A 25,640-nucleotide genomic window follows, 5' to 3' on the forward strand; every position below is an offset into this window, starting at 1 on the left:
CTGCGGGCCGGGCTTGCTCCAGCCGCTCAGGAGAGGCAGGGAGGCAGGGTCCCGGGCTCCCAAGGCTGTGGGAAGCTTGGCCGCTGCCCACACAGGGGTGGCAGTGTGAGGAGGGAGGGCTCCGACCTGTGCCAGGCCTTGTGCTGGGCCTGAGGTGTTTGCTTCTCCTTCACTGAGTCTTCTTGCCTCAGTCTTCTTCGTTTTACAGATTAGAAAACCGGGCTGCAAGAGATGAAGGGCCTCTCGGGGCCACACCCATGCCCAACCTCAGGACCAGGCTTTCTGTCTTCTCTTCTTTGGTTAGTTGACTTGCCTGATGTCACATGGTTGCTTGTGGCAAAGTGGGGATTTTAACTGATGGCTTAATTTTATTCTATGTACTTCTGTATCAGGTAGTTTAATGGCTGTACGTTTGTCTTCCACCAGTGGGAAGCCTCCATTTTCGAATTGGCCTTTTGTACAGAAAATGCCTAGTCCATGTCCGTGTCTTATGTGTAAATGAGTTCGTTACATAAGCCCATGCACTGGGGCCCTCCCAGGCATACAGAGATGGGTGATGTGTCCCTGCCACTCGGGAGCGGGAGTAGAAAAGAAAGGACATGGGCTTACTGTGGTGTGGACCAGAGGTGCATGTGGACGGTGTCTCTCACTCGGAGCCAGCGGGAGGGACACGTGCAGAGCAATGACACGGCATCATCAGGCTTGGAAGGGGGGTGGCTGGTGGGGGCGCCACATCCCCGGGCCCTGCCAGTGGCTCCCTTCCCCACACGTGGCTGCTGCCCTGGGCCCCGAGGCCCTGGCTCTTTGTGAAAATAGATCCGGGCCTTGGTGATGGGTTGGATGTGGGCGTCTCGAGAGAGAGCAAACTCAAGAATGAGGACTTTGGTTTTGGCCTGATCCACTGGGAAAGCAGTGATGCCATTTCCTGAGATGGAGCAGATCGTCGGAGCTTTGCATTGGGTGTGTTAGGTTTGAGGTGCCTCTCAGGGCATCTAGGGAAGGGTGTCAAGTCCGCAGCTGGACAGATGAGTCTGGGGCTCAGGAGGTGGAGGGGTCTGAGTCAGAGAAATGTATGAGAGATGATTTTCAAAGCCACAGGGTGACAGAGTCACCCGGAATGAGTGTCACGGTGAGGAGGGATGAGGACCACAGACAGAGCCCTGGGCATGCCGACGCCTACAGACCAGTAAGAGGGGGAAGGTCCAGCACAGGGGCCCCAGAAAGGAGTGGCCAGTGAGCTCGGAAGAAAGCCAGGAGACCGGCGGGGAAGGAAGGAACGGACCCCTCACTTGGTCCTGCCCAGCAGGAGCAGCTAGAGCCCAGCCTGTTGGGGGGCGAGGGGTTCGAGAGAGATTGGGGGGCCAGGAGGCAGGCCAGCCAGTGCAGACCCGGCTTTTGAGGCGTCTGTCCGTGAAGAGGGGAGGGAAGTGGGGTGGGAGCGGGAACCGGGTTTGGAGGCAGAGGGCGCTTGCTGGTTCTTTGTGGGATTCACCTGAGAGGTATTTGAGCAGAGAAGGGATGGGCTCAGGGAGAATAATCCGTGATAACAGAAGGTGCTGTGCAGGTGTGGATGTTGGGGGGTGGGGCGGGATTCGAGTGGTGGAGGGAAAAGTAGGCGCAGTCAGAGGGCTTCAGGGAGTTAAGAAACCCTGGGGCTGGGGGCGTTCCCAGGGCTCCCGCCCTACCTCCCTGTCTCACTTTGTCGGTGGACACCGAGCACGCGGCTGTTGCTGCCATTCTTTCCTCCTTTCACTCAGATTTTTTTTTTTTTAATCTTTAAAATTTTCGGCTACGTTGGGTCTTCATTGCCGTGCGCGGGCTTTCTCTAGTTGCGGCGAGCAGGGCCTACTCTTTGTTGAGGAGCACGGGCTTCTCACTGCGGTGGCTTCTCTTGCTGCAGAGCACAGGCTCTAGGTGTGCAGCCTTCAGTAGTTGCGGCACGCGGGCTCAGTAGTTGTGGCTCACGGCCTCTAGAGCACAGGTTCAGTAGTTGTGGAGCACAGGCTCAGTCGTTGTGGCGCACGGGCTTAGTTGCTCCGCGGCATGAACAGAAGGGGATTTTGCTTCCCGGACCAGGGCTCAAACCCGTGTCCTCTGCACTGGCAGGCGGATTCTTAACCACTGCACCACCAGGGAAGTCCTCAGATTTTTGTTTAAAAACATAAATTTTCCTCCCAAATCCTTCTGTTAAATGTATAAACAACTAATTTTTCAGTTATGAAGCTATTTACTTGTTGGGTTTTTACGTTGTATTGGAATTCATTCATTGTTCACAGTGTCCTGTGAAAAGCTGGCCGAAGCCCTCATGGCAGCTGATGCTGGGATTTACGAGGGCCCTTGTGAGTAACCCTCTAAAGGTCTTCGAGCGACTGATTCCAAGAAGTCGGCCAAGGGGCTGCTCTGGTATCTGAGATCTCAGTGTAAGCACTTTGCTGCCATCTAGTGTCATACATTTTTCTTTTTGAGTATTTTGCAGAGGGGCGCAGTTTGGGGAGGATCTGGGAAATTTTTAAAACTTGGATAAAGGAAACTTTATTTTAGTTCAGAATACATTGCTGTTCTCAGTGTTTTTCTCTTCAAATAATGGACCAAAGTAATAATCCCTGTCTACTCGCTAGGCATCATTAAAACATAAATAAAATAAGCCAGATATCTAAATACAGCTTTATCTGTTTTGGATAGAATGAGTCAATTTTTAGTACTTATATAATATAAATTGTTTTTCTGTAATTACAGATTTTATGCTGATTTTTCTTTCAAATGGTGGTGCCAGGAGAGCCCTGAGGCTCTTTCTAGAACACAGAAAGAGTCCCTCCCAACCCATCACAGGCCTCATCCTTGCGAAACAGTCATGGGCTCCTCAGTAATCGCTCATGTTTACTCCTCAGGTTAGAGACGTCTTTTCTGGGGTCGCGCTCACTTTGCGCCCCCCCCCCCCCCAGTGCAGGTTGGGAGAGGCCTTTAGTTTTTGTCAAGCTGGACACTTCCAGAGCCTTAGCAGTCTGAAGCAAAATCCCCTTCTGTTCATTATACTTTATCTTCTAGTGAAATCTGGGGAGTGGCCTGTTGTGGGGAGAAGATAACTTTAGAACAGTGAGTGGTAAGGAATATGCTTTAGGGAACCTTGAAAAATAACTACACCCACTCTGCCATTCCTGCCTTCATGGCCAAAGTCACTTGGGAAGTACTTGCTGTTTGCCCGAAGCTTCTGTTTGTTTTGAGAAGTGGCCAGATGCAGCACAGCATAATCCTACTTTTGTGTGAGGATAGTTTTTTCCTTAGATGGATATTGCAAGAAAGGGGTTAGACAAATGCATTTAAGTGGTCATTTCACTGGTAATGTAAGTAAACTTCAGCTCTTTGTTTTCATATTTCGTTTCCATATGAGCTACCTTATGAAAATCCCATCAGCCTGTAGCCTGGTGCTTTTTGCTGGAGTTTTTCTGGGTTAATTTAATTGTCGCCCAAAGCTGGGTTTATTCCCACCACTCCCATGCTGGACAGAGCCTAGCCTGGGTGAAGGTGGGGTTGGCACGGGGAGGGGCATGTATTTTTAAAGGGGAAGAAAAGGTGTCTGTTTCTCCGCTGGAGCAGCTTGTAATTGCTAGGGGAGCAAAAGGGGAAAGCACCGCGTTCTCAAAGAAATAGGAGGACGGTGACGTGGGCGAGCACACACCTTGGTCCTGAGGGGAGCAGCTGCTGCCCTGGCAGAGCAGTTCACTAAGTTTGGGAGACTCCTCCACAGCTGTGTGATTGGCTTGAATTTACTGGACACTCATTCTTATAGAATAATCGATTTGATCTACGTGCTAATTTGGTTCACTCACCAAATAGAACTTTCTTGGCAAGTTGGTAAACTGTAGAAGTGCAGCCCCACTGTTTGTTAGCTCTGTGGCCTTGGGCAAAGTTCTTAACCTCCCGAAGCCTATTGCACATCTGGAAAGTGTTTTAAATTGTGAGAGTTATTTGAGGGCAGCAGGTGTGGAAACTCCCAGAACAGTGCTTGGCAAACGTTCGAAAGCCCCGGTGGTAACAGTTATTGATAGCAACATTATCGTTCATATTAAGATGTTGGAAACTGGGAATGAGAACAAATTTAGGTTCTTGGTGTGGACCTAGAAGTTACATTAGAATGTATTTATTATTCAGTGTGGACAAATGCTAGTAAAGGAATATTGTGTTTTAAAGTTTAATTCTGGGAGGAATTTGCTATCTTCAGTAGCAGTTATGAGAAATGTATCAGAATCTTTAATTGGTTGAGAAAAATTTCGTTCCTCTGGAGCCTTTTTTGACTCAGATGTAAAGAAAAGTGAAAGCTGTTGACTTGCTTTCTAAATGTTATTAACTGATTATATAAAGCTTCAACTTGGAATTAAAGCACATCAATAAATACTTAATCATGTGGTAAGCAGAATGTAGAAGATTGCCTCAAAAGTGTATTTCCCAAAAGAGAGACACTATCCCCCAAGACATACAGCCCTAAAATTAAAGTCATGAAACAAAAACAGGATAAGATAGGGGAGTCCTGTGCGAATACGTGGGGTACTCGGCATTGAAACGTGTGCTGGGTGTCTAAATGTGAATTTGCCCATTTTCCTGCCCGTGCTGCTGTCCTTTGAACAGGCTTATTTAAATTAACATCACGAATTTTTCTGGAGTGGCTAGAATGTACTTTCTCGCAGTGGTCTCTGGGCAACACAGGGCCCTGGGGAAGCCGGCAGAGAACTGAAGCAGTTACCGGCACTGACAGTACTTTTTCTTCCTCTTCCACCCGTTTTTCTTTCCTCATCTCCCTCTCTGTTGCTCATGAGTGCTTTGGTGGTGGCCTTTGTGATGTGATGTTCTCCTGGAATCCCTGAAGGTCGTGTGAATGGCACTTCTCTTACTCTCCATCTCATCTCTTAGTTACCTGGAAATTTCTGTACTTCTGCACTTAAATTGTGCATTATTGCCAATTTATCTTTTTTAACTGTTGCTATCTGTGTGTTTATATAACAAAGGTAAACTAATGTTTAATTTAGAATGATCCTAAAAGGAGAATAGTGTTTTCTCTACCTTTGAAGTATTTGGTTGGAATTGCTTTTTTGTAATTTCAAACTTGTTCAGGGTGAGCTTATTCTTTATTAAGCTCAAATCGAAATAATTTCCAATAAGTAATCTCAGCCATCTCGGTCAGCTGAGGCGTGTGTGGAGATGCCCGTTGTTCCCCCGGTCCTCTTTGGAAACTGACCTGGGCTGGTTTCCGCAGGGCGATCTGAAGGCTTACCTGCACGGCGGCGAGCCCGAGCCGGCGCGGGGGGACGCGCAGACCATGCTGCTGCAGAGGCTGGCGTGCGAGATCGCGGCGGGGCTGGCGGCCATGCACAAGCGGCACTTCCTGCACAGGTGGGTCCCTCTGCTCGCGTGCACCTCCCGCACTGCTGACCCCAAAAGTGTGGGAAGAGGCCCTGCAGGAAGCTCAAGGAGGACCGGCTGTAACGTGAACTCTCGATGTGTAAACAAGGTGTCCACTCCTGCCCAGTGTCAGAATGAGGGTTGAGCTGGGCTCCATTTAAACCAATTCCCGGGGAACAGAGTGCCTTAATACAGCCTAAGGCCTAGAAATTAGTCCCAGAATTTCAAAGAATGCGAAAGAGTGCAGAGGGAACAGTTCCGGTCTTGCATCCTCCTCCTGTCAGCTTCAGGCTCCGGCTCTACCTGCTGGCTTTCACGGCGTGGCCCACCTCCCATTCCGGAGATGGGAAGAAGGGATCTGAAGGGCTGTGACATCATCTTCTCATAGAAGGTCACAGCACTGGTCTCCGACCAACACCACCCAGGCCAGGCTGGGCGTGATTGGGGGTCGTGTGTGAGCAGCACAGTGGTCGGGATAACACGTTTCTGTCCAAGCCTTTCTGTTCCTACTTGAATAGCTGCAGCTCTCTGGAGCGCATCGTATCTTGTTCAGATCGTCAGTGTAATTTCCGTAATTAAAACAACAAAGGGCTTTGAGTCCTATCTGAGATGATGATTCTGTGAATAGTCTTTTGAGCTCTGATTTATGTTTAAAATTATTTCTCAGGTCTTTGGACAAAACCGGGCAGTGTCTCTTTAGTTGACTTTAAGTCATTTAACTCTTAACAATCCAAAGACCTGGAAAGGAGCACCTGTGTGTACCCACATGGAGGGTGTCCGTGAAGTATTATATATTCTTTAAAGCAGGTTGAACGGGAATATATTTATGACAACGTTAAAAAAAAAAAGCTTGTATTTGTAGGGGTGTGTGTGTGTGTGTGTGTGTGTGTGTGTGTGTGTGTGTGTGTGAACAGACATGGAAAAATACCTATCAGATTCTCAACATTACTTCAGGGTGGGAAGAAGGAAAATTAACATTTTTCTTACACATCTATCTTGTCTGACTTGCATAGTGAGCAAATCATTCTGAGAAAGTGCTTTTTAAGAGACCCAGAAGATCATGAGTTTCTTCAGGCCCAAGGCAGAAACCCTTACACAAAAGTTCAAAATATAAAGATCTATTTGTTTTATAGTGGAGAAGTCTTACATTTTGTTTTTTAACTGCATGACAGGTTAATCCCCAGCATATTTGTATTGTTAATCTTTTGTGAAACACCAGACGATTATTACCTAATACTTGGTGTAGGAATTTTTAGATTTTGGAGAATGGAGCATTTAAAAAGAATATCATATCAGAATCAGCAACATAAAGTTATCAAAGACAGCTAGAAATTGTGTTTAAAGCCCAAGTCGGTTTCTACTCTTGTATTTTAAAAATTGGCAAAGATGTCAGAGTAACTGTTATCTTCCTGTGAGTTTCTTTAGGTTAAAGTTTTACTTAATTTAGAATCTTGTGAACTTTAGAACAAATAAAGTTGATAAATTTACTCACGTGGTTTGGATTTAATTCAGGTGCATAAACTCAAGGTAAAGAAAATTCTTGAAACCATTGACAACTGTTTCATTTTATTTTAAAAAGTAGCCATATTTTATGTAAAATTTCCATTTGGGGCAAAATTTTGTGCTTTATTTTTTTGTTGGTAGCACAGCGTAATAGCATCTTTTAAAAAGTGAAGTATAATTGACTTACAGTATTGCGTTAGTTTCACATGTACAGCATAGTGACTCAGTTTTATATATATATATAGATATATATTTCTTTCAGATTATTTGTCATATCAATAGGTTATTATAAGATATTGAATACATAGTGACGTATTTTTAAGTTGGACTTTAGAGTATTTGTTTGCTAACTCAAAGTCGGACTTTCTGTGTTGGTTGAAAATAGAATATCCTACACGTCCAACTGGAAGCTGATCTAGTAAAGCAACCCCAATTAAATTTTATTTTTACTTATCGTCTAAGAGGAGACGTATGCCTGGGTCTCGGGTAGCCTGTGTTTCTGCAGTCAAACACGTGACGTTCGTGAAGATAAGCAGCAGGAGCTGCCAGTGTGTTACGCTCCACACCATCCTGCCCTGCTGGCCAAGAGCCTGGGACTTCCTGTCCCCAGCCTGTCAGTCTTCCTGAAGGAGCAGCTCCCATGAGGAACCACCAGCTCACTGCAATGAGCTAAGTGCACAGGGCATCCAGCCCGCGGCGTGGGCCCTGTGGCGGCTCACATAGCTGGAGACCTGTGTGACGGTGGCCTTGAGGAGTACCCAGGTGGCAGCTGTGCATGAAAGGACCTCTGTAGGATTTGCCCAGTTTTAAAGTTAAAGTTACTCTCTGCTGAGAAACACCGAGGTGACTAAGTCATCCAGCCCTAAGAACGTGGGTGTCCAGTGTTACAGGAGCCTAGTGTTCATATAACCCAGCTTACACAGAAGGTACGTGTGAGAGGGTTAGGAAGGACTGCTGTAGACCTGTGGGCTGGCTGTGTTGTGTGTCGGGGAAGAGAAGCATGATGGGGGCTGACTTGATAAGCAGGGGTCCAAACCCTGAGCAGAGTTGCGTCTTTGTGCCATGTCGGAGTCCTCTTGCCTTACTCCTCTACCTGTATCTCTGTGAGCTGCACCCCACCTTCAGTTGGTAAGTGGCAGAGTCTCTTCACAACCCACGTAGGGATTTTTCTTTTTAAACCTTCGTGGCTGCCAACGGCAGGTCGGTGCTGTTAAGTGGCCTCTCCTCAGCTTTACCAGTGTGAGCCACGTTCCTTAATCCTTCTGAGCCTGTTTCTTCTATGAAATGGGGATAATCTTGCCCTGAAGTGTTCTGGTCAAGATTACAGAAGGTAACGTGGGCCAAGCCCTAGAAGAGTATTCTGTAACTTTCGGTTGTTTGTTGCTCTTTTGATCAGGAATTCAGGGTCTCTGGGAGACCCTAAGTGGTAACGTAAATAGAGGAGAGGATGGTTTGGGAAGTGTCTCCAGCCACACTGAGGCGTTTCCATGAGAGCAGTCCTCCTGGAGATGGGTACACTCTCATTCCAGTGGAAGCAGAGAACAAGTGGTGATGCTTCCTTGTGACTCGGGATGGGAAGCTGTTTAGAACCCCTTTCCTCTGTGAACGCACGCTTCCTGTGTCTGGCGGCTCTGCTCACGCAGCTGGGTCCCACTGACAGCTGAGGCCACCTCGAGCGCGCTGCCGGCCAAGGGGGACGGGGCCAGAGCTTTAGAGCCTTTCAGGGCTGGATCGCTTGGCAGCTTTGCCACTAGACCTGTTTTTCAACTTGAAGGAAGAATATACTGGGTATGTTTGTATTTCCTGACCCAAACCAGCCATTGACGTCAAGAGTTACCTCTGCCATTAAATAGTTACACCTTTGCGTTTTCCTATTCTTTAGCTTGGCATGTTATTGGCCTTCAGAGAGTGTTTATTTTTACTAATTTTGAATTGAATTATATCATCATTTAGAATCTGGATAACACTTCAATGTTTTGAAAACATTTCATATTTAAAAAAATTTTATTCTTATGAAAACCGTATGAGTTAACCCTTACAGGTTAGGCCCCCCCTTTTTCTGGCAAGGAAAAACGAGGCTCTGATGTGTGAATTGACTTAGCCCGAAGTCACACAGTTCTTAGCGGTGGAGCCAAGACTCGTTCCCAGGTCTCTGACTTTGTCCAGTGCTTTTGCCACTGTACTCTGGTGCACGGGATGTTTGGGGTAGAGGGAGGGAGCAGGTTTAGAAGAAATTCTCTCAGTCACACCATTGTTTTCCTCCTCATTACCCCTGGTTTTCAGGTAATGAGAAGCACTTCCTCCTTCTCTGAGAGCAACAGTTGAATTGTGTAAGAGTTTCACAATGTCGTTTATAACGAGAGCCGCAGGTCTTTTGCAGGTATAACTTTTCATCTTTTATCTAAGCTTCTCCTTTCCTGTATCTGAAGACCTGCGGGAAACATGTGTGAGGAGAGCGGCGAGGAGGGAGGCAGCTGGGTGGTCCTGGAGTGGCTCTAGTGGCCTGAGTGGAAGTTGCCAGGGGCTCTGCAGGTGCCCTGCTGGCCTCGCCCTGCTGCCCTGCCACAGATGATACTCACATGCCCCGGCCGGAATGCTGGCACCCAGCTTTTAATTCTGGTCCTAGGACACAGGTGTTGGGGAGGTTGAGAATGATCTGTTGGGGCTTCCCTGGTGGCGCAGTGGTTAAGATCCGCCTGCCAATACAGGGGACACGGGTTCGAGCCCTGGTCCGGGAGGATCCCACATGCCGCGGAGCCACTAAGCCCGTGTGCCACAACTACTGAGCCTGCACTCTAGAGCCCGCGAGCCACCCTACTGAGCCCGTTTGCCATAACTACTGAAGCCCACGCACCTAGAGCCTGTGCTGTGCAACAAGAGAAGTCACTGCAGTAAGAAGCCTGTGCACCACAACGAAGAGTAGCCCCCGCTTGCCACAACTAGAGAAAAGCCCGCGTGCAGCAACGAAGACACAACACAGCCATAAATAAACAAATACATAAATCAATGGAAGGATCTGTTTGCAGGGGCTCCAGAAATTCTGGTTGGAGGTGCTCAGGGCCTCTGCGGCAGGACCCGCAGGGCTGCACGGGTGCAGCTCTTGGTCCAGAGGGTCAGGCTGCTTTAGAGCCTTGTATTCTCCTGCCCACATGTCGCCCCCCTCCATTTCTCCCTTCACTCCAAAAGACAGGGACCACATCTCTCCTTGAGATGGGAAGTTTCTACAGGCACACCTCGTTTTATCACGCTTTGCAGTGCTGCGGTTTTTTATAAATCAAGGGCCTGTGGCAGCCCTTTGCTGAGCAGGTCTGTCAGCGCATTTTTCCAACAGCGTTTGCTCACTTCCTGTCTCTGTGTCACATTGTGGTAATTCTCGCAATATTTCAGACCTTTTCATTGTTATTATGTTTGTGATGATGATCAGTGATCTTTGATGTTACTTACTATAATTATTTCGGCACTTTTTAAGCAATAAAGTATTTTTTAATTAAGGTTTATACATGGATTTTTCTTTTTTGGACATAATGCTCTTGCACACTCAGTAGACTACAGTGTAGTGTAAACATCACTTTTCTATGCACTAGGAAAGCAAAAAATTCATGTGACTCGTTTTATTGCGAGATATGCTTTATTGCGGTGGTCTGGAACCAAACCCGCAGTATCTCCCATGTGTGCCTGTATACTGTCTATAACAGTAGGGGTGTCCCAAGGTTTTCCCCAGATGCCTCCACAGGCCTGATGTCTTCTGGATGATGTGCCGTGAAAACACGGCTTGTAAACATAGTGTAAAGAAGAATTGAGCACATCTAACTGGAAATTGAGATCAGCACGTTTATTGAGGAGCAGCTGCACGCATGGCACCGTGCTCTGACTGGTAATAACGGATTGTTGGTGGTGGTTATTGATGGTGAAAGACGGAAATACTGACCCTGGCAGAGTCACTTCAGTTCTCTGTGCCTCAGTTTCCTTTTCTGTAAACGGGGAACATAATAGTGCCCACCTCAAAGGCTTGCCGTGGAGATTAAGTGAGTTACTACGTGTCAGGTGCTTAGAGAAACACCTTGTGTAAAGTGCTTGGCTCACATTAGCCATTATTGTACGATTGGATCAGTGTCGTTGTACACACCAGGCTGTCACTGAAGTACATCAGCCTTAGCTGTGGCTGTCCTCATTCTCATTATGCTTACATTTCAGACGTGTGAGCTTTGGAAGTGAAAATCATCGAAAATAAGAATTTGGTAGTTTTTGGTCTTCTACAGTCATATAAAGACAAACGTTTTAAATTTTGGACTATAGAAATCCAGCTTCTGATTACTTTTATTTGTGATTTAAAACTATAAATTAGGTATCCAATTCTGTTTTAATTTAGTGGCTTTTTTATTCATGTGCCAATTGATAATTAAAAAGATTCTAAGGGGTAAAGGTGAAATCCAAAAAATGTAATCTGCTATTTTTATGGGAAGTTCCTTTAGAAAAAGTAGTTTTTACTTTGCAAATTAGGTGTTTTTGAAAATTAACTTGTTCTTAAATAAACTATGTAAGTAAGTTGTTTTAAGTGAGTCTTGAAAATATGCTCTTTGCCTCCCTCTTGGGGAGGTGGAGTTTGGAAGAAATGAGAGTGATTTGGAAAGGGTCTCCTTATAACGCTTGCATATCTTTGAAAAAGGGGTTAAAAACCAAACATTTTTAATAATGTAGATTATTTTCGAGTGCTTGAAGTTGTAACTTTATTCTTCTTTACTTACATTAAAGAGATTACTACTAGACTATTACTCAGGTAATGCAAGTTATTTTAAAAAATTCAGACAATTTAGCCAATTTAGAATTCTTTCTTGGTAACTCTAAAAATACTAGGAAATGAGCCATAAATCTGGTATTAATGTAGAACAAGGTATGGATATGGTCAGTATTTAACCTTAGCAGCCAGAGTGATGTACAAAAAAATCTGATCATCTCCATTCTTTAAGTAATTAGGAATATGGTATTATCTTTATCTGTGAAAAAGGAGTTTAAAACACGAATTATTAAGCAGGGAGCTCAGTACACTAACTGATTACTCAAGAAAGCCTTTAGCCATAGCAATTTCATGTCACATCATCCTGGGTGTTGATTCTCCTTGTTGTCATGTTCACTTCACTCTTTCTGTTTTCAGTGATTTAGCCCTGCGGAATTGTTTTCTTACCTCGGACTTAAATGTGAAAGTGGGAGATTATGGAATAGGATTCAGCAGGTACAAGGTAAGCCAAAGGTTTAAGGGTCCTCTCCTTGACCTGATTTAAGTTCATACTCATGAAGTGGTCATATCACGAAATGCCATGCCTTTTGGGAAAGCGGGGTAAATTATTGCTACCTGTATAATAAAATACACGTCATATAAATACTTCTCTGTTACACATTCAGTAAAATTTCAGCTCAAATTCAGTAAGCTTGGGATTTGGATTTTTAAACTCTGTTATAATTATATCCCCAAAGAAAATAAATGAAGTATTTGAGATTTTTATTCATGTGTGTTTGTGTAGCCCAGCTGAGTGAGGTGCCATAATGTGGGGCAAAAAAATATCACGCACATGTAAGTCAGTTCTTTGTCTACATGGTAGCTCTAGCGTCTTGAGCGCTTGCTGTATACCGCCCAGGCACTATGAAGTACTTGCCTGCACGAGCTCATGTAATCCTCACTGTAAAGGGAGGTAGGTGTGTCTTCCTGATCTTACGGGTCAGGAAGACGGCTCAGTATGTTTGTTGCTTGCCCGGAGTCACAGAGCTGGTAAGTGGTTGAACGTGGACGCAGCCGGTCTGCCTGATTGGAAAGCCTGCGCTCTTACTCATTAACCGCCCCACTCCCCTGCTCAGGGATACGGCCCAGCATATTTTACAAGATGTTTTGCTCAGAGTCTGTGTTCTGTGCATCAGACACGGCGTACCTTCCTTTTCCAGGAAGGATGACTGAGCAAACGTTCATGGCTCAGAGACCAGCTCGTGAGGCCCAGGAGGCTTCAGGGAAACCCTCACCCACCTTCTGCCCAGAAAGCCGGTCTCGTGCCACCTTCTTTTTCTGACATGTTTTTTTGGGGTGGAGTTTGTGTTTTCTGAGAATGACCTGGAATTAAATCATTGAGCTCACTAAAAGTGTTATAAAATTCAAAATTCTGTATGCTTTCTAACAAAACAGGAGGATTATATTGAAACAGATGATAAAAAATTTTTCCCTCTGCGATGGACTGCTCCAGAATTAGTAACCAGCTTTCAAGACAGACTACTAACTGCAGATCAAACTAAGTATAGTAATATCTGGTATGTATTGATTTATCATTCTGTTAGGCTTTTGTTGTTAGTAAAGTCCTGACTTCTTTCTTCTCAAGTACTTTCTTAAGGGAAAGTAATTGAATGAGACGGCGGAACACCAGAGTGCCTGATGGTGTGAAAAAAAAACCCAACAATTTATTGACATCATAGCAATTATCACAGTTGCCATGATGCTGTTAACTTTTCTCTTACCCATTTGACAGTAATAATCTCCATAAAAGCAGGAACCAAGGCTATTTTCTTTGCCTACCACAAGGCCTGGCTTATAATAGATGTTTAGTAAATATTTATTGAAGTGAATGAAAAAACAGAAAGGTTTGGACCATTATGTAATACTGAGATGTATGTCAGTTTAATGGAAGTTGAAAAAATGGACCTAAGTCTTTAGCAATTTCTATTACAGCTTCCTTAATTTACGTCTACCCTTTTTTGTGTTATTGTCCTGCTTTTTCTACTTTCTTTTTCTCTTCTTGCCTTCTGATTTTTTTTAAACTGCTTTTTCCTCTTAGCTTGGGAGCTGTATACTCTATTCCTATACTTTTATTGGTTACCCTAGAAATTATAACATGTATACTTCACTTAACTTAGTCTAATAGTACTTCTCATCCTGGCCCTGCTTCTGAGCAATACAAGGACCCCAGGCTACTTTAACGTACTTTAACTTGGTTTAGTTTTACTCTACACACACACATGCAATTGTATGTCATTATTGTTGGGTATGATTTTTTTCTTTTAACCCCACAAGACATTACTATTATTTTTTTTAGCATCAGTGTTTGTTTAGGTTTATCCACGTAATCAAATCACTTTGCTGTTTTGTTTTTTTTTTTTTAAATCTCAGACCTTCCATCTGGGATCGTTCTCCTTTTGTCTGAAGTATGTCCTTCAGAATTTCCTTAAGTGAGGTTCGACTGGTAATAGATTCTCAGGTCTTTCTCCGTAGGTCTGAGTGTACCTTTACTTCGTCCTCGTTCTTGAAGTGTATTTTTACTTGATGACAGTTATTTTCTCTCAGCATACTGAAGATCTCACTCCACTGGCTTCTGGCTTCCATTGTTGCTCTTGAGAAGTCAGCTGTAAATCTCCCTAAGCTCTCTGGAGGTGACGTGACGTTTTCCTCTCTGGCTGCTTTTAAGCTCTTCTCTTTGTCTTTTGGTTTTTGTAGCTTCACTATAATGTGTATTGGTGTGGATTTGTTTGTTTTTCTGCTTGGGATTTTTTTGGCTTTTCATATCTTAGGTTGGTGTTCACAGCCCTTGTTTACCCTTCAAATACTGCCTCTGCCCCGTTTTTTCTCCTTTTGGAAGTCTGATTAGATATGTGTTAGACCTTCTTGCTCTGTCTTCTGTCTCTTATTCTCTCTTTTATATATTTCATCTCTTTGACTCTCTGTGCCACACTCTAGATAATTTTTCAGACCTGTGCTCTATCCACTAATTCTCTCTCCTTTTAAAATTCTCTCTTCAGCTGTGTCTATTTTTCTGTTAAATCTCTCTGTTGAATTCTGTAGTTCAGATATTGGCTTTTTGGTTTTAGGAGGTCTATTTGATTATGATCTACGTCAGATAATTCCAGTATCTGAAGTCTTTGTGGATTTGATCTTGCTGGCTCTTGATGGTGGTTTGTTTCCTTGGGGACTTTTTTATGGCGAGGATCTTGGAAACCTAGAATCGAGAAACATTTCTCCAGAGAGGGTCCACATTTGCTTTTGTCAGGTACTTGGGAGTCCTGTCATGTAAGGGACTACTCTAATCCAGGGCTTTATGTATCCAGCTCAAGATCTTTTAGAGCACTCAGATGGTGTGAGTTTGGGCTGTAAGTCCGAGTAAGGGCCAGCTCTGTGGTTACAGCTTCTTTGGGACTACACTCCCCTGCCAACACACACACACGTACTCACGCTCCCACACGTCCACTAATTCACAGGACCTCAGTGCCAAGGCAGCTTGCCTTCCAGGCCCCTGAGAAAGGCAGGGGGCAGGTTTATTCCACTGTGAGGAGGTCTCTGTGAGACCCCTTACCTTGTGCAGGCGCAGGGCTTTGGCCTGTCCACCGCCACCATCACCCCCACTGAGCCTGGTACACCACAGACACAGAGGCGCAAGTTCTGTGCTTCAGCAGGTGTTGCAGTCAGAGGTGCTTTTAGCGTTCTGCTTAGTTCACTGAGCTCTAGACTCTGTCCGGGTAATTCCCTGCTATCTTATCTGCTGTTTGTTGTGTTTAAGAAGTTGCTTTTCACGCTTCATTCATATTTTTACTATTCTTGCAGGGTGATTGACCTGAAAACTTAGCCTGCGTTCCCAGAGACCGAGTCTCCCCCTTGTTTCTGACGGGTTGAGCAGCCTCTGGTGGCAGGGCTGGCAGTGGTGCCAGCTTCCATGAGAGGCAGGGACCAAACTGCCCTGTGCCAGCGGTGAATGAGAGGGTCCTCTCTCAGTGAGTTTGGTGGAAGAGGGGATAAGAGCTACAGGACATTTTTCTTCCCAGAAGAAAGAGGCTTGCTGGTCCTCAGGGAGACACAGGCCAGTGTGAGGCAAAGAGCTGGAGAGAAAGGAATGCTGGCGGTGGCCAATGGCACTTGTCCCCGAGGAGACTGGGCGGGAAAGACTAGGGAATAGAGAGCTGCAGGGCAGGGTGGGCACACGTCTCCTCTTTCTATGTGGCCTGTGCCAGGAGAAAGGGATGCTCAAGGAAGATGTTAGGAGTCGGGGGAGTGGGGGGTTGAGAAGAAAACCCATGCTTCATGGTCTCTGAAGAACTGGGGAGGGGATTGGTTTGGGAACAGACCTTGCTGGGAGAGAGAAAGGTAGTTACATCGGGGATTTGGAGAACATAAGGCAGGTAGAGGTACGTGCCCAGGGTCCAACCAGGCTTGGTGCTGGTAACACTCATTTTGCCCCTAATCATAGGCCACCTTTGTGGTCTTCAGCATTTCATGTAAACTTCTTATTTTCCTCAGTCAAATAAATTGTTAATTCCCTAAAGTCATTGACAGTGTCTTAAACTTCTTTGTATCCGAAACAGCCCTCTGCCCCTAGCAGTTCTGTGCCAGGGAAACTTCTCCCGTCTTGAATTGGATTGGGAGATTTGGGTCCTTTTCTTTCCTTTGGTTGAAATGCCCTCTCCACTTAGATACTGAATATGTTGATTTTTCTCACTGATTTGTGAGATTAGTATAAGAGAGTTTAACTCATACGTTATATTGTACTCTACCACGTCAAATAGTAAACTTATTTACTCAAGTACGGCTCATTATTCACACAAGCATTCTGGTGGGTACAGTCACGGAAACCATCAATAGCCAAACCTGGCTGGACGTCAGAACCATGAGGGAGCTTGTTAAAGATGCAGCCACACCTGCATCCACCAACGAAGAGTCCTCGGGGTGGGTGGGGCGGGGAGGGTCCTAAGTACCAGCATCCGGTCAGCCAGGTTTGGGAGCCGTTGCAGAAAATAGACTGTAATATGCGGCAGAAGTGGAGGCGGTGGGAACGAACGCAGGGATCACACAGAGGAAGTGGAGAGGAAGTGTCCCTCTGGCTTCAGCCACAGAGGCCGTTTCCACGGGGACAGCACTGGGCGCGCGGGCGAGTGGGCCGGGTACTGCGAAGGTTGGCCCTGCCCGTGGTGACGGCTGTGCACCTGGAGGTGGTGAGGGGCTCGGGCATGTGGCCGCTTCTGGAAGAGTAGTGGGGGGGCGTCCTTCCGAAGAGCAAAAAGCCCCAGATACTCGGGAATAGCTACAGCAAGAAATACATGGGGCAAACAGGGAAGGATTGTTCATGTCAAGATTTGCGACGTTTACTGCTGTTGCGAATGGGATGTTTTTTCCCCCACCAAAAATCTCAGAATTCAGTGTATTTACCTTGTATCTAGCTGTGTTGCTGAACTCTTAAAAGTCATCGTGATGATCTTTCTAATTTCTTGAGTTTTAAGGTTGACGGTCATATTCGCTTCTCCGTGTAATCATGCCTCTTAGCTCCATCTCATGTTTTTTTTTGCATTGGCCAAAATTCCTAAAGTAATATATTCCGTTAGTAAATCTGAGGAGGTATTCTTGTGGTCCTCATTTTAATGGACCTTGTGCTTGAAATTACTAGTGACTGTACAAGTAAAAATGTAGGTGTTAAAACTTCGACATCCGAAGAGGGAAAGAAATAACCGTGTTCTTTTTTCTGCAGGTCCCTGGGTGTGACACTTTGGGAGCTTTTTGAGAATGCCACTCAGCCTTATTCCAACCTTTCCAACTTAGAGGTTCTCAACCAGGTCATTCGAGAGAGAGACACAAAACTCCCAAAGCCCCAGCTGGAGCAGCCTTACTCTGACAGATGGTGGGTAACTTCACGTCACGTTCTTTTCAGAAGATAAGGAAATCCTGTCTGCATGGGTCTTAGTTATGTATTCTCTAATTTTGAACAGTAAATGTTATGAAAAGCAATCGTTTGTATATTATTCATGACTGATTTTAGAATTAACATCCATTTTTTTGATGTAATGCTATTTTAAAAAAATGTGTAGAACAAGCAGGAATTTATGTATTACATGCAATAAGAAAAATGTTAAGTCTGAACTAATTAGAAAAGTCAATTCTAAGGGAGTTTCCTGTTGTGGAATTATTTTTAAATGAGGCTGTTTGTTTAAGTGATAACCCGACGTGCAAGAAGAGAGACGGGTGGCATAGACATGATCATATTTAAATTGGCACATGAGGCTCATTTGCATAATGTATGTTGACATTTGCAAAACAAATTTACTTCTTATGATGCTCCAGACCAGTTCTTACTCGGTTTCCAATTAGGATCGGGCTCACCTGTGTCAAGGCCTCTGTCTGCGTCACCCTGTGCCCGGCTGATGTTGCCCCTGGAGCTCGGTGCCCCTCCGTGTGGGCGTTGCTCAGCCCCCCTACTTGCTAGAACTAACTCACCCAGGATAACTGGACATTCACGCTGTAAACTCAATACCATGACGTCGTCTTTGTCTTCCCTTCCACTCACGGCAACAGTTTAAGATGCTGGCCGTATTCAGCCAGACCTTCGAGGACCAGCTCCTGGTTGCCGCCGTCTCTGGGCTTCTTTCTCTACTCTTTCCCTCCACCCTCAGCTCCTTTCATGACCCGAGGAAACCATGTGCTGCAGGAGATCATGGTGTCACTTTTTATTGGGGGAATAATTAGAGATTAGTCACAACAGCATCTGTCTGTGTGAATTCTTGCAAAATAAAGTGAGTAAATCTCAGAACATCCGATACGTGCATCCTTTACTAAGCAGAATACCTATGGCAGTTGTGTTAAGAGGAGAGCGTTTTAGAACTGGTTCTAAATTCGGTGGCTAAGTCTCTGGAAAACGCCAGAAGAACAGATGACAAAGCAAAAGAATTGCAGTGACACTGTGCAGTGTCCTGAGGACACAGAAATCTGTCTCCATTTTCCCTTTCACGCTGATATCACCGTGAGCTGAACCCCTTCAGGTGGTCGGCGGTGATGAAAGTGTCGAGGCTTCTGGGGTGTCGAGTTGGCCCAGGGGTCCTTGTGAGGTCTTTCCTTATTTTAAAACAATTTATCATCTGTCCGCTAATCACCTGTCTGTGTCGCTCAGGTATGAAGTCTTACAGTTCTGCTGGCTGTCACCAGACAAGAGGCCGGCGGCCGAGGATGTGCACAGACTGCTCACCTACCTGCGGATGCAAAGCCAGAGGGACCCGGAAGTCGACTTTGAGCAGCAGTGGAACGCACTCAAGCCAAACACAAACAGCAGAGATGCTGCAAGTAACGCCGCCTTCCCCATCCTCGACCACTTCGCCAGGGACCGGCTCGGTCGTGAGATGGAGGAGGTCCTCACCGTGACCGAAACCAGCCAGGGCCTGAGCTTCGAGTACGTCTGGGAGGCGGCCAAGCACGACCCCTTCGAGGAGCGCGGCCGGGGCCCCCCGGACGAAGCCGTGTCCTACACCGGCATCTTCTTTGCCACCGAAGCGTTTGAGAGTCCGCTCTCAGATCCCGGGCCCGGGAAGCAAGATGACAGTGGCCAGGACGTCCCCCTGCGGGCCCCCGGAGTAGTGCCCGTCTTTGATGCCCACAACCTTTCCGTCGGAAGCGACTATTACATTCAATTAGAAGAAAAAAGCGGTAGCAACTTGGAGCTGGATTACCCACCTGCACTGCTCACAACGGAAATGGATAATCCAGAAAGGGTCGGAGACACAGCATCCCAGCCTCTGACCCTCAGGAATGTCGAATTTGAGGAGTCCACTACAGATGAGGATTTCTTCCAGAACACTACAGACCCCAAGGATGCCAGGGTACCCGAGGATGTGCATGTTACCAAGGGCCCCGAGAGCCCTTTCGACAGTATATTTAATGATCTTGACAAATCAGAGGCTTTGCCCAGTCACCAAAAAATATTTGACTTAATGGAACTAAATGGAGTCCAAGCTGACTTTAAGCCGACCACCTTAAGCTCAAGTTTGGATGACCCCAGAGAGTCAGTAATTACGCACCACTTGAAGAAAGAAAAGCCCCGTAAGCTTTTTGACTGTGAGCCTCTTTGCTCGTCAGAAAACCTCGTGCACCAAGATGGTTTCGATCAGTTGGATGTTGAAGAATTGTCAGAAAACTTTTTATTTCTTCAAGAGAAGAACTTACTGAAAGACTCCTTGTCCAGCAAAGAACGTATAAATGATCTTCAAACAGAACTTAGAAATGCTGGTTTTCCTGAAACCATATTAGAAAGTCCGAGTAGAAACTCTCTAGATGCTGAGTTTAAGTTTGCTGAAAATAAACCAGGCTCTTCTTTGCTGCAGGAAAACGTCAGCGCGCAGGGCAGAGGCCCGGGCGTGGCGCCCAAGGACGGCACTCGGGACGCGGCCTCGCCGCCTTGCCCGAAGGCGCAGGTACCTCCTACCTCGCTCGAAACAGAGGGGCCGCCTCACGATGTCGCTCCAGGTGTGCCCCTGAAGCAGGGCGGAGCTAAGCCCATGTGTTTGGATGTCAGTGTCCGTGAAGACGGTGCCTGCCGAGAGGTAAACCCAGACTCCACGCCTGCCCCGGTGGACACATCTCCCACCGGCGACAGGTCCCGAGACCTGACTCCCCAGAGGGAGGGGGCCTTGAGACTGACCCAGAGCGACTCAGGCCTTGTCCACAGCACTTTGGCCAGTAAGGTGAGTATAGGGAACAGCCTTCCAGAACTGAGGCAGAACTTACAAAGTCAACCACCTTTGGAAGACCACTGCCGTCAAGGCCTGCCCGAGAGAGCCTTAGAGGCCGTGGATGCTCTGAGTCAGCTGGGCTGTAAAGATGCTGCTACAGAGGAGCGGGGCTTGGTGTCTGCCCTCTCCTTGGACTCTGCCAGTCAGGACAGCCTTCTAGAGGACAGCTTGTCGACGCCCATCCCGACTTCGGAGCAGTCCGTGGAGACCCCAGGCTCCCTGGACTCGGTGGATGTCCGTGAGGTTTTACTGGGCTCCTTAGGCCCTCACACGCCACAGAGACTCTTGCCCCCCGATAAGCCTGCGGACAGTGGCTACGAGACGGAGAACCTGGAGTCCCCCGAGTGGACGCTGCACCCGGCCCCCGACGGCGCCATAGCCCCCGACGCAGGCTCGGCGGGCGACGGCGTTCGCGGGGGGCCACCTCCCAACCCCGTCATCGTCGTCTCAGACGCAGCCGATGGCCACAGGGGTGCAGGGGTCACCTCTCAGACTTCTGCCCCTGGCTGCCAGGGCTCGTACCGAGACTCCGCTTACTTCTCGGACAATGACTCTGAGCCCGATAAGAAGTCGGAGGGGGTCCCGGGAGCCTCGGCATGGGCCTTGGGAGCAGACCAGCCCCTGCCTGAGCCAGGCGCCCCAGAGCAGAGTCCCAGCCCCCCGGACGGCTGCCTGGAAACCAGCAGCAGCCAGCCTGGCCAAAGGTGTCCCCCTGCTCGGCAGAACGCCAGTCACCTGGAGTCAAGAGAAGCGGCAGAACCAGCACCCGCTGGTGCTTCCAGGCAGATGCATCCCCCTGATGATGGTGAGGCCGGCAGCCCCTCAAGTCTGCTGAACTCGGAGCTCAGCAGCGGGGATGACCTCGAGGCCCAGGAGGAGCCCCCCTGCACGCTGGCTTCCACCGGAACCAACACCAACGAACTCCTGGCGTTTGCAGATGCCCCCATCCGCTCTGGCGGCCCAGCAGCCCCGATGGCGGAGAAGGCCTTGCGCGGCCACTCCGAGGGCCCCAAGCTGAAGGAGCCAGACGTCGAAGGGAAGTACCTGGGGAAACTCGGCGTGCCAGGGGTGCTCGACCTCACCGAGGACGGAATCGACGCGGACGAGGAGGACGAGAACAGCGACGACTCGGACGAGGACCTCCGGGCCTTCACCCTGCACAGCCTCAGCTCGGAGTCGGAGGACGAGGCGGAGCACATAGTGCCTGTGGTCCTCAGCCGTGAGGACGGCCGCCACCTGCGGAGCCTGCTGAAGCCCTCAGCCTCCGCGGACCAGCCGCCCGACGACTGGAAGAAAGAGAAGAAGGCGGTGACGTTTTTCGATGACGTCACAGTCTATCTCTTTGACCAGGTATCTGTTGTCTGTCACCTCCAGGTTGTCCTGCTAGAGAATTCCAGAACGTGTTAGGGGAACAAGGTGCTTGCTTTTTCTGATTGCCGTTTCGAGGCCACGGATTGTTTTGTGATAACTCAGGAAAAGGAATTTGGGGTTGGCCACAGTGTCAGTTCCAAGAACACGCAGAAATGGGGTTTGCACAGGGAACAACTGTTACATTACAGGAAGAAGATCTGCATGCTCTTCCTGGGTGTCCTGGCCGAGTCCTGCTGAAGTCGCTAACCCTTTCCAGACCAGATTTTTATACTCTTGACAGTCGGCAGGAATGCCCAGCGTGCAGGTGCTGCTTGAACAGTCCGAGGCTCACATGTAGCCCTGGAGACACTGACCAGCGGCCCTGCCTGTGGAGTGGGGACGGGGATGGGGCAGCAGGACAGAGTGTGTGGCCCTCCCGGCCAGGGGCTGGCCCTGCCCGCCTCCCTGCGGTTGCGCAGGCTGCCTGCTGTCGCCACTCAGGGGGCCAGCCTTCGGCCTCTTTAAAAATGAGGCAGCCTACAATTCAAGCTTTTTTTTTTTTTTAAATGTTCTTTGATGACTGGTCTTCGTAGCCCTTGAATTTGCTTCTTGAATCAGCTGGATTGTAAGTGAAGCTCCCGTTCTAGAAGGCGTGGGAGTCCTTGTTGGTTTCTTCTTGGATCTGCTTGCCCTCCCTTTGTGTTTAGTCCTTGGAACCGAGACCTTGGTATCTCAGCCTCTCGTGCAGCATTGGGCCTCTTGGGCCCCACACTTGAGGCTCTGCCCACACCCATGGGGGTCCTGGGTGCCGCCCCGCCTCTTCCCTGGGAGCTGGGTCTGCTTTCAGTTGCTCGTTACTTTACGCGTTGTCGCTTCTGTGTGTTCTCTTTCTACGGTGTCGCTCAAAAAAATTTGAACTGTGGCGTGTGGGGCAGGGAGGGTAGAGGTAGTTAAGTGTTTGGGAAAAGAAAACGTAGACTCCTGGCCCCAGCCTCAGTTCACCAGATCTGTGAGAGGGGCCGGGAGGCTTATACACATCCCAGCTTCAGAACCTGAGGGCTCAGGGAGCCTAGGAAACTGGTTTGCCATTTTTTTACTGAGAGTGGAAGAGAGAAGGGATCACCTGGCCCCAGATTTTGTGTTTTGTTGTCAGTCATTCGAATTCACGTATCCCTTTCTTCACCTTCTCTGTGAACTTGAATTGTACCGAGACTTCACCACAGAGCAGACAATCTGTAGGTGGGATAGAAAGAGTTACAAAGTGTGTGCTGTGAGCAGTGGTGGGTGAGGGCTGGGGAAGATGTCTGGGGGTCTAGTTGCAGCAGAGGGATGGACTCAGCTCCCGTGGAAGCCCCCGCCTGGGCTACAGAAGGGCTGCACTCGTGTGACGACTTTGGGGGGGCGGCGGTGATGTTTTGGTGGCTTCAGAAGACAGGGCAGGATGGCACGAGATCGAGATTCAAGGCATGAGAACGAAGGTACAGAAATCAAGTGTAAGACATGCTTAGTAGACGTGAGATTTGAGAGGCTTAGTGTCGTGGAGAAAGTTGGGAAGTGGGTGAAGTCCTGAAAGTCTTCCTTTCTGTGGTCTCTAGTTAGTTTTCTCATGCGCTCCATCCAGGCAGTGTCCTTGGAGTAGCAGCCCCCTGCTGGCTCAGGCTGGCGGCTGGTAGATTTTCTCCTGCTTCTCTTACTGTGCAGCTTAACAAGCTGGTTTTGAAGTAGCTTCAGTACCTTAGCTCCAGAGTTTTAACTGAGCACTCCTGGGTTTTGGCAGTTCTGTGTCTTGGTTATTTCACTGTTGGTTCAGCAGATGCCTGGTGAACACTTACTGTATGTAAAGCAACTTTCTCGTGAAATCACGGCACCGTGAGTGAGCGGTCTGGGTGCCGGCACTTCACGCGCAGGGTCTCCTTAGCTTCCCCACACATCGGTGGTCTCCCATGTGCCTCTCGTGGGCCCTAAGTGAGCCTGGCGGGGTGTTTGACCCTCAGCTCTCACACTGCCCCTTCCGGACGCACAGTGTTCTCAAGGCCAGAACGGTGGACAGTGATGCTTGCTTACAATTAACGGGACGCCTGGCTGCCCTCCAGCCTGTCACAGGGCAGATGAGCTCTGAGCTCAGGCCCATGCGTCGCAGCGCTGGTCATTGTAACGACGGGGCCGGGGCTCGGCAGTGTGGCCTTGGAGCCGTGCAGAGCCACGCTCGGGACACCTGCGTCGTAGTCTTACAGCCAGGAGCCCCCAGAGATGTGAGGTGGACTGCCTGTCCTGGGGCAGATGGGGAGCCTGGGGGCCTGTGTGCTGCTTTTCTGTATTCACAAAAATATTCTACTGGGATTTTGATGGGAGTTGCATAAAATCCATAGATCAGTTTGGGGGAGAATTGACATTTTTACTATGTTGAGGCTTTCAACTCATGAGCACGGTACGTCTCTCCATTTATTCAGTTCTTAGTGTTTTGTAGTTTTCAGCAGGCAGATCCTCTGTGTGTTTTGTTAGATTTATACCTAAGTATTTCATTTCTTGGGGAGCTAGGTAATTTTAAAATTTTGGTTTCCATTTGCTCCTTGCCAGTATATAGAAACGTGATTGACTTTTTTCTAAATTAATTAATTAATTTTTTTTTTTTGGCTGCGTTGGGTCTTCATTGCTGCATGTGGGCTTTCTCTAGTTGCGGTGAGCAGGGGCTACTCTTAGATGCAGTGTGTGGTCTTCTCATTGTGGTGGCTTCTCTTGTTGCAGAGCACGGGTTCTAGGCATGCGGGCTTCAGTAGTTGTGGCTTGCGGGCTCTAGAGTGCAGGCTCAGCAGTTGTGGCACACGGGCCTAGTTGTTCTGCGGCATGTGGGATCTTCCCAGACCAGGGCTTGAACCTGTGTCCCCTGCATTGGCAGGCAGATTCTTAACCACTGAGCCGCCAGGGAAGTCCCTCAACACATTTTCTGGTTTTCCTTGAGACTTTTCCTTTGACCCACGGATTATTTATAAAAAATATTGTTTAATTTCCAAGGGTTGGAGATTTTTTTTTTACCTTTCTGCTACTGATTTCTAGTGTAATTCCATTTTGGTCAGAGAACATATTTTGTAGGGTTTCAACTCCTTTAAATGTGTTGTTTTGCTGTAGAGCCAGGATATGGTCTATCTTGGTGAATGTTCCATGGGCACCTGAAAGAGTGTGTATTTTGCTTCTGGTGGGTGGATTGCTCTGTAAATGTCAGATGCAGTTGGTGGTTCATTTCTTCTGTATTGTTACTGATTTTTCTGTCTACTTGTTCTGTCTATTACTGAGAGAGAATTGTTGAAGTCTCCGGCTATAATTATGGATTTGTCTGTTTTCATTTCTGTCAGTTTTTGCTTCATCTGTTTTGTAGTTCTGTTAGCTTCATACACATTTAAGATTATTATATCTTCTCGGTGAATTGACCTTTTGTCATTATATGATGTCATTCTTTATTCCTTTCTCTGATATTCATAAAGCTACTGTGGCTTTCTTTTGAGTAGTATTTGTATGATGTCTCTTTTTTTCATCCTTATACGTACCTGCATCCCTGTACTTGATAGTAGTTTCTTGTGGAAAGCACATAGGTGGTTTTCAAAATCTATTCTGAAACTTTTTGTCTTTTAATTGGTATTTTATGCCACTTACATTTAATAAAATTATTTGTATTTGGATTTAGGTGCATCAGTGTTTTTGTTTGTTCCTCTGGTTGTTATTTCTTTTCTTCCTCTTTTTGCTTTCTTTTGGGTAATTTGAACAATTTTTAGAACTACCTTTTATCTATGCATTTCTTACTATATGTCTTCTCTTAGTGTAGTTTTTGGAGTGGTTCTTGGGTTTACAATGTACATACTTAACTTTTCACAGCCTCCTTAGAATCCGTGTTT

At 47.3% G+C, this 25,640-nt stretch overlaps 1 protein-coding gene across 12 annotated transcripts in view; it reads left to right on the top strand.

The window, feature by feature from the left end:
• The window catches only part of LMTK2 (lemur tail kinase 2), an 88,180-nt gene that overhangs the window by 54,999 nt on the left and 7,541 nt on the right, over positions 1-25,640 (top strand). For 8 of the 12 annotated variants that reach the window (XM_089895634.1, XM_089895636.1, XM_022587722.3 and 5 more), the window contains 5 exons: positions 5,249-5,385; positions 12,050-12,134; positions 13,067-13,188; positions 17,379-17,528; positions 18,792-21,753. In XM_089895634.1, coding sequence (XP_089751760.1) covers positions 5,249-5,385; positions 12,050-12,134; positions 13,067-13,188; positions 17,379-17,528; positions 18,792-21,753 — 3,456 coding nt within the window. Of the gene's footprint in view, positions 1-1,491; positions 2,889-5,248; positions 5,386-5,536; positions 10,772-12,049; positions 12,135-13,066; positions 13,189-17,378; positions 17,529-18,791; positions 21,754-25,640 lie in introns of those variants that run through there. The other 4 variants (XM_089895638.1, XM_089895640.1, XM_089895639.1 and 1 more) reach the window with 4 other exon arrangements.

This window comes from Delphinapterus leucas, chromosome 15, assembly GCF_059928025.1.
Source record: "Delphinapterus leucas isolate spDelLeu-1000000601 "Yukka" chromosome 15, BTC_Dleu_Yukka2, whole genome shotgun sequence".
NCBI classification, from domain to species: domain Eukaryota; kingdom Metazoa; phylum Chordata; class Mammalia; order Artiodactyla; family Monodontidae; genus Delphinapterus; species Delphinapterus leucas.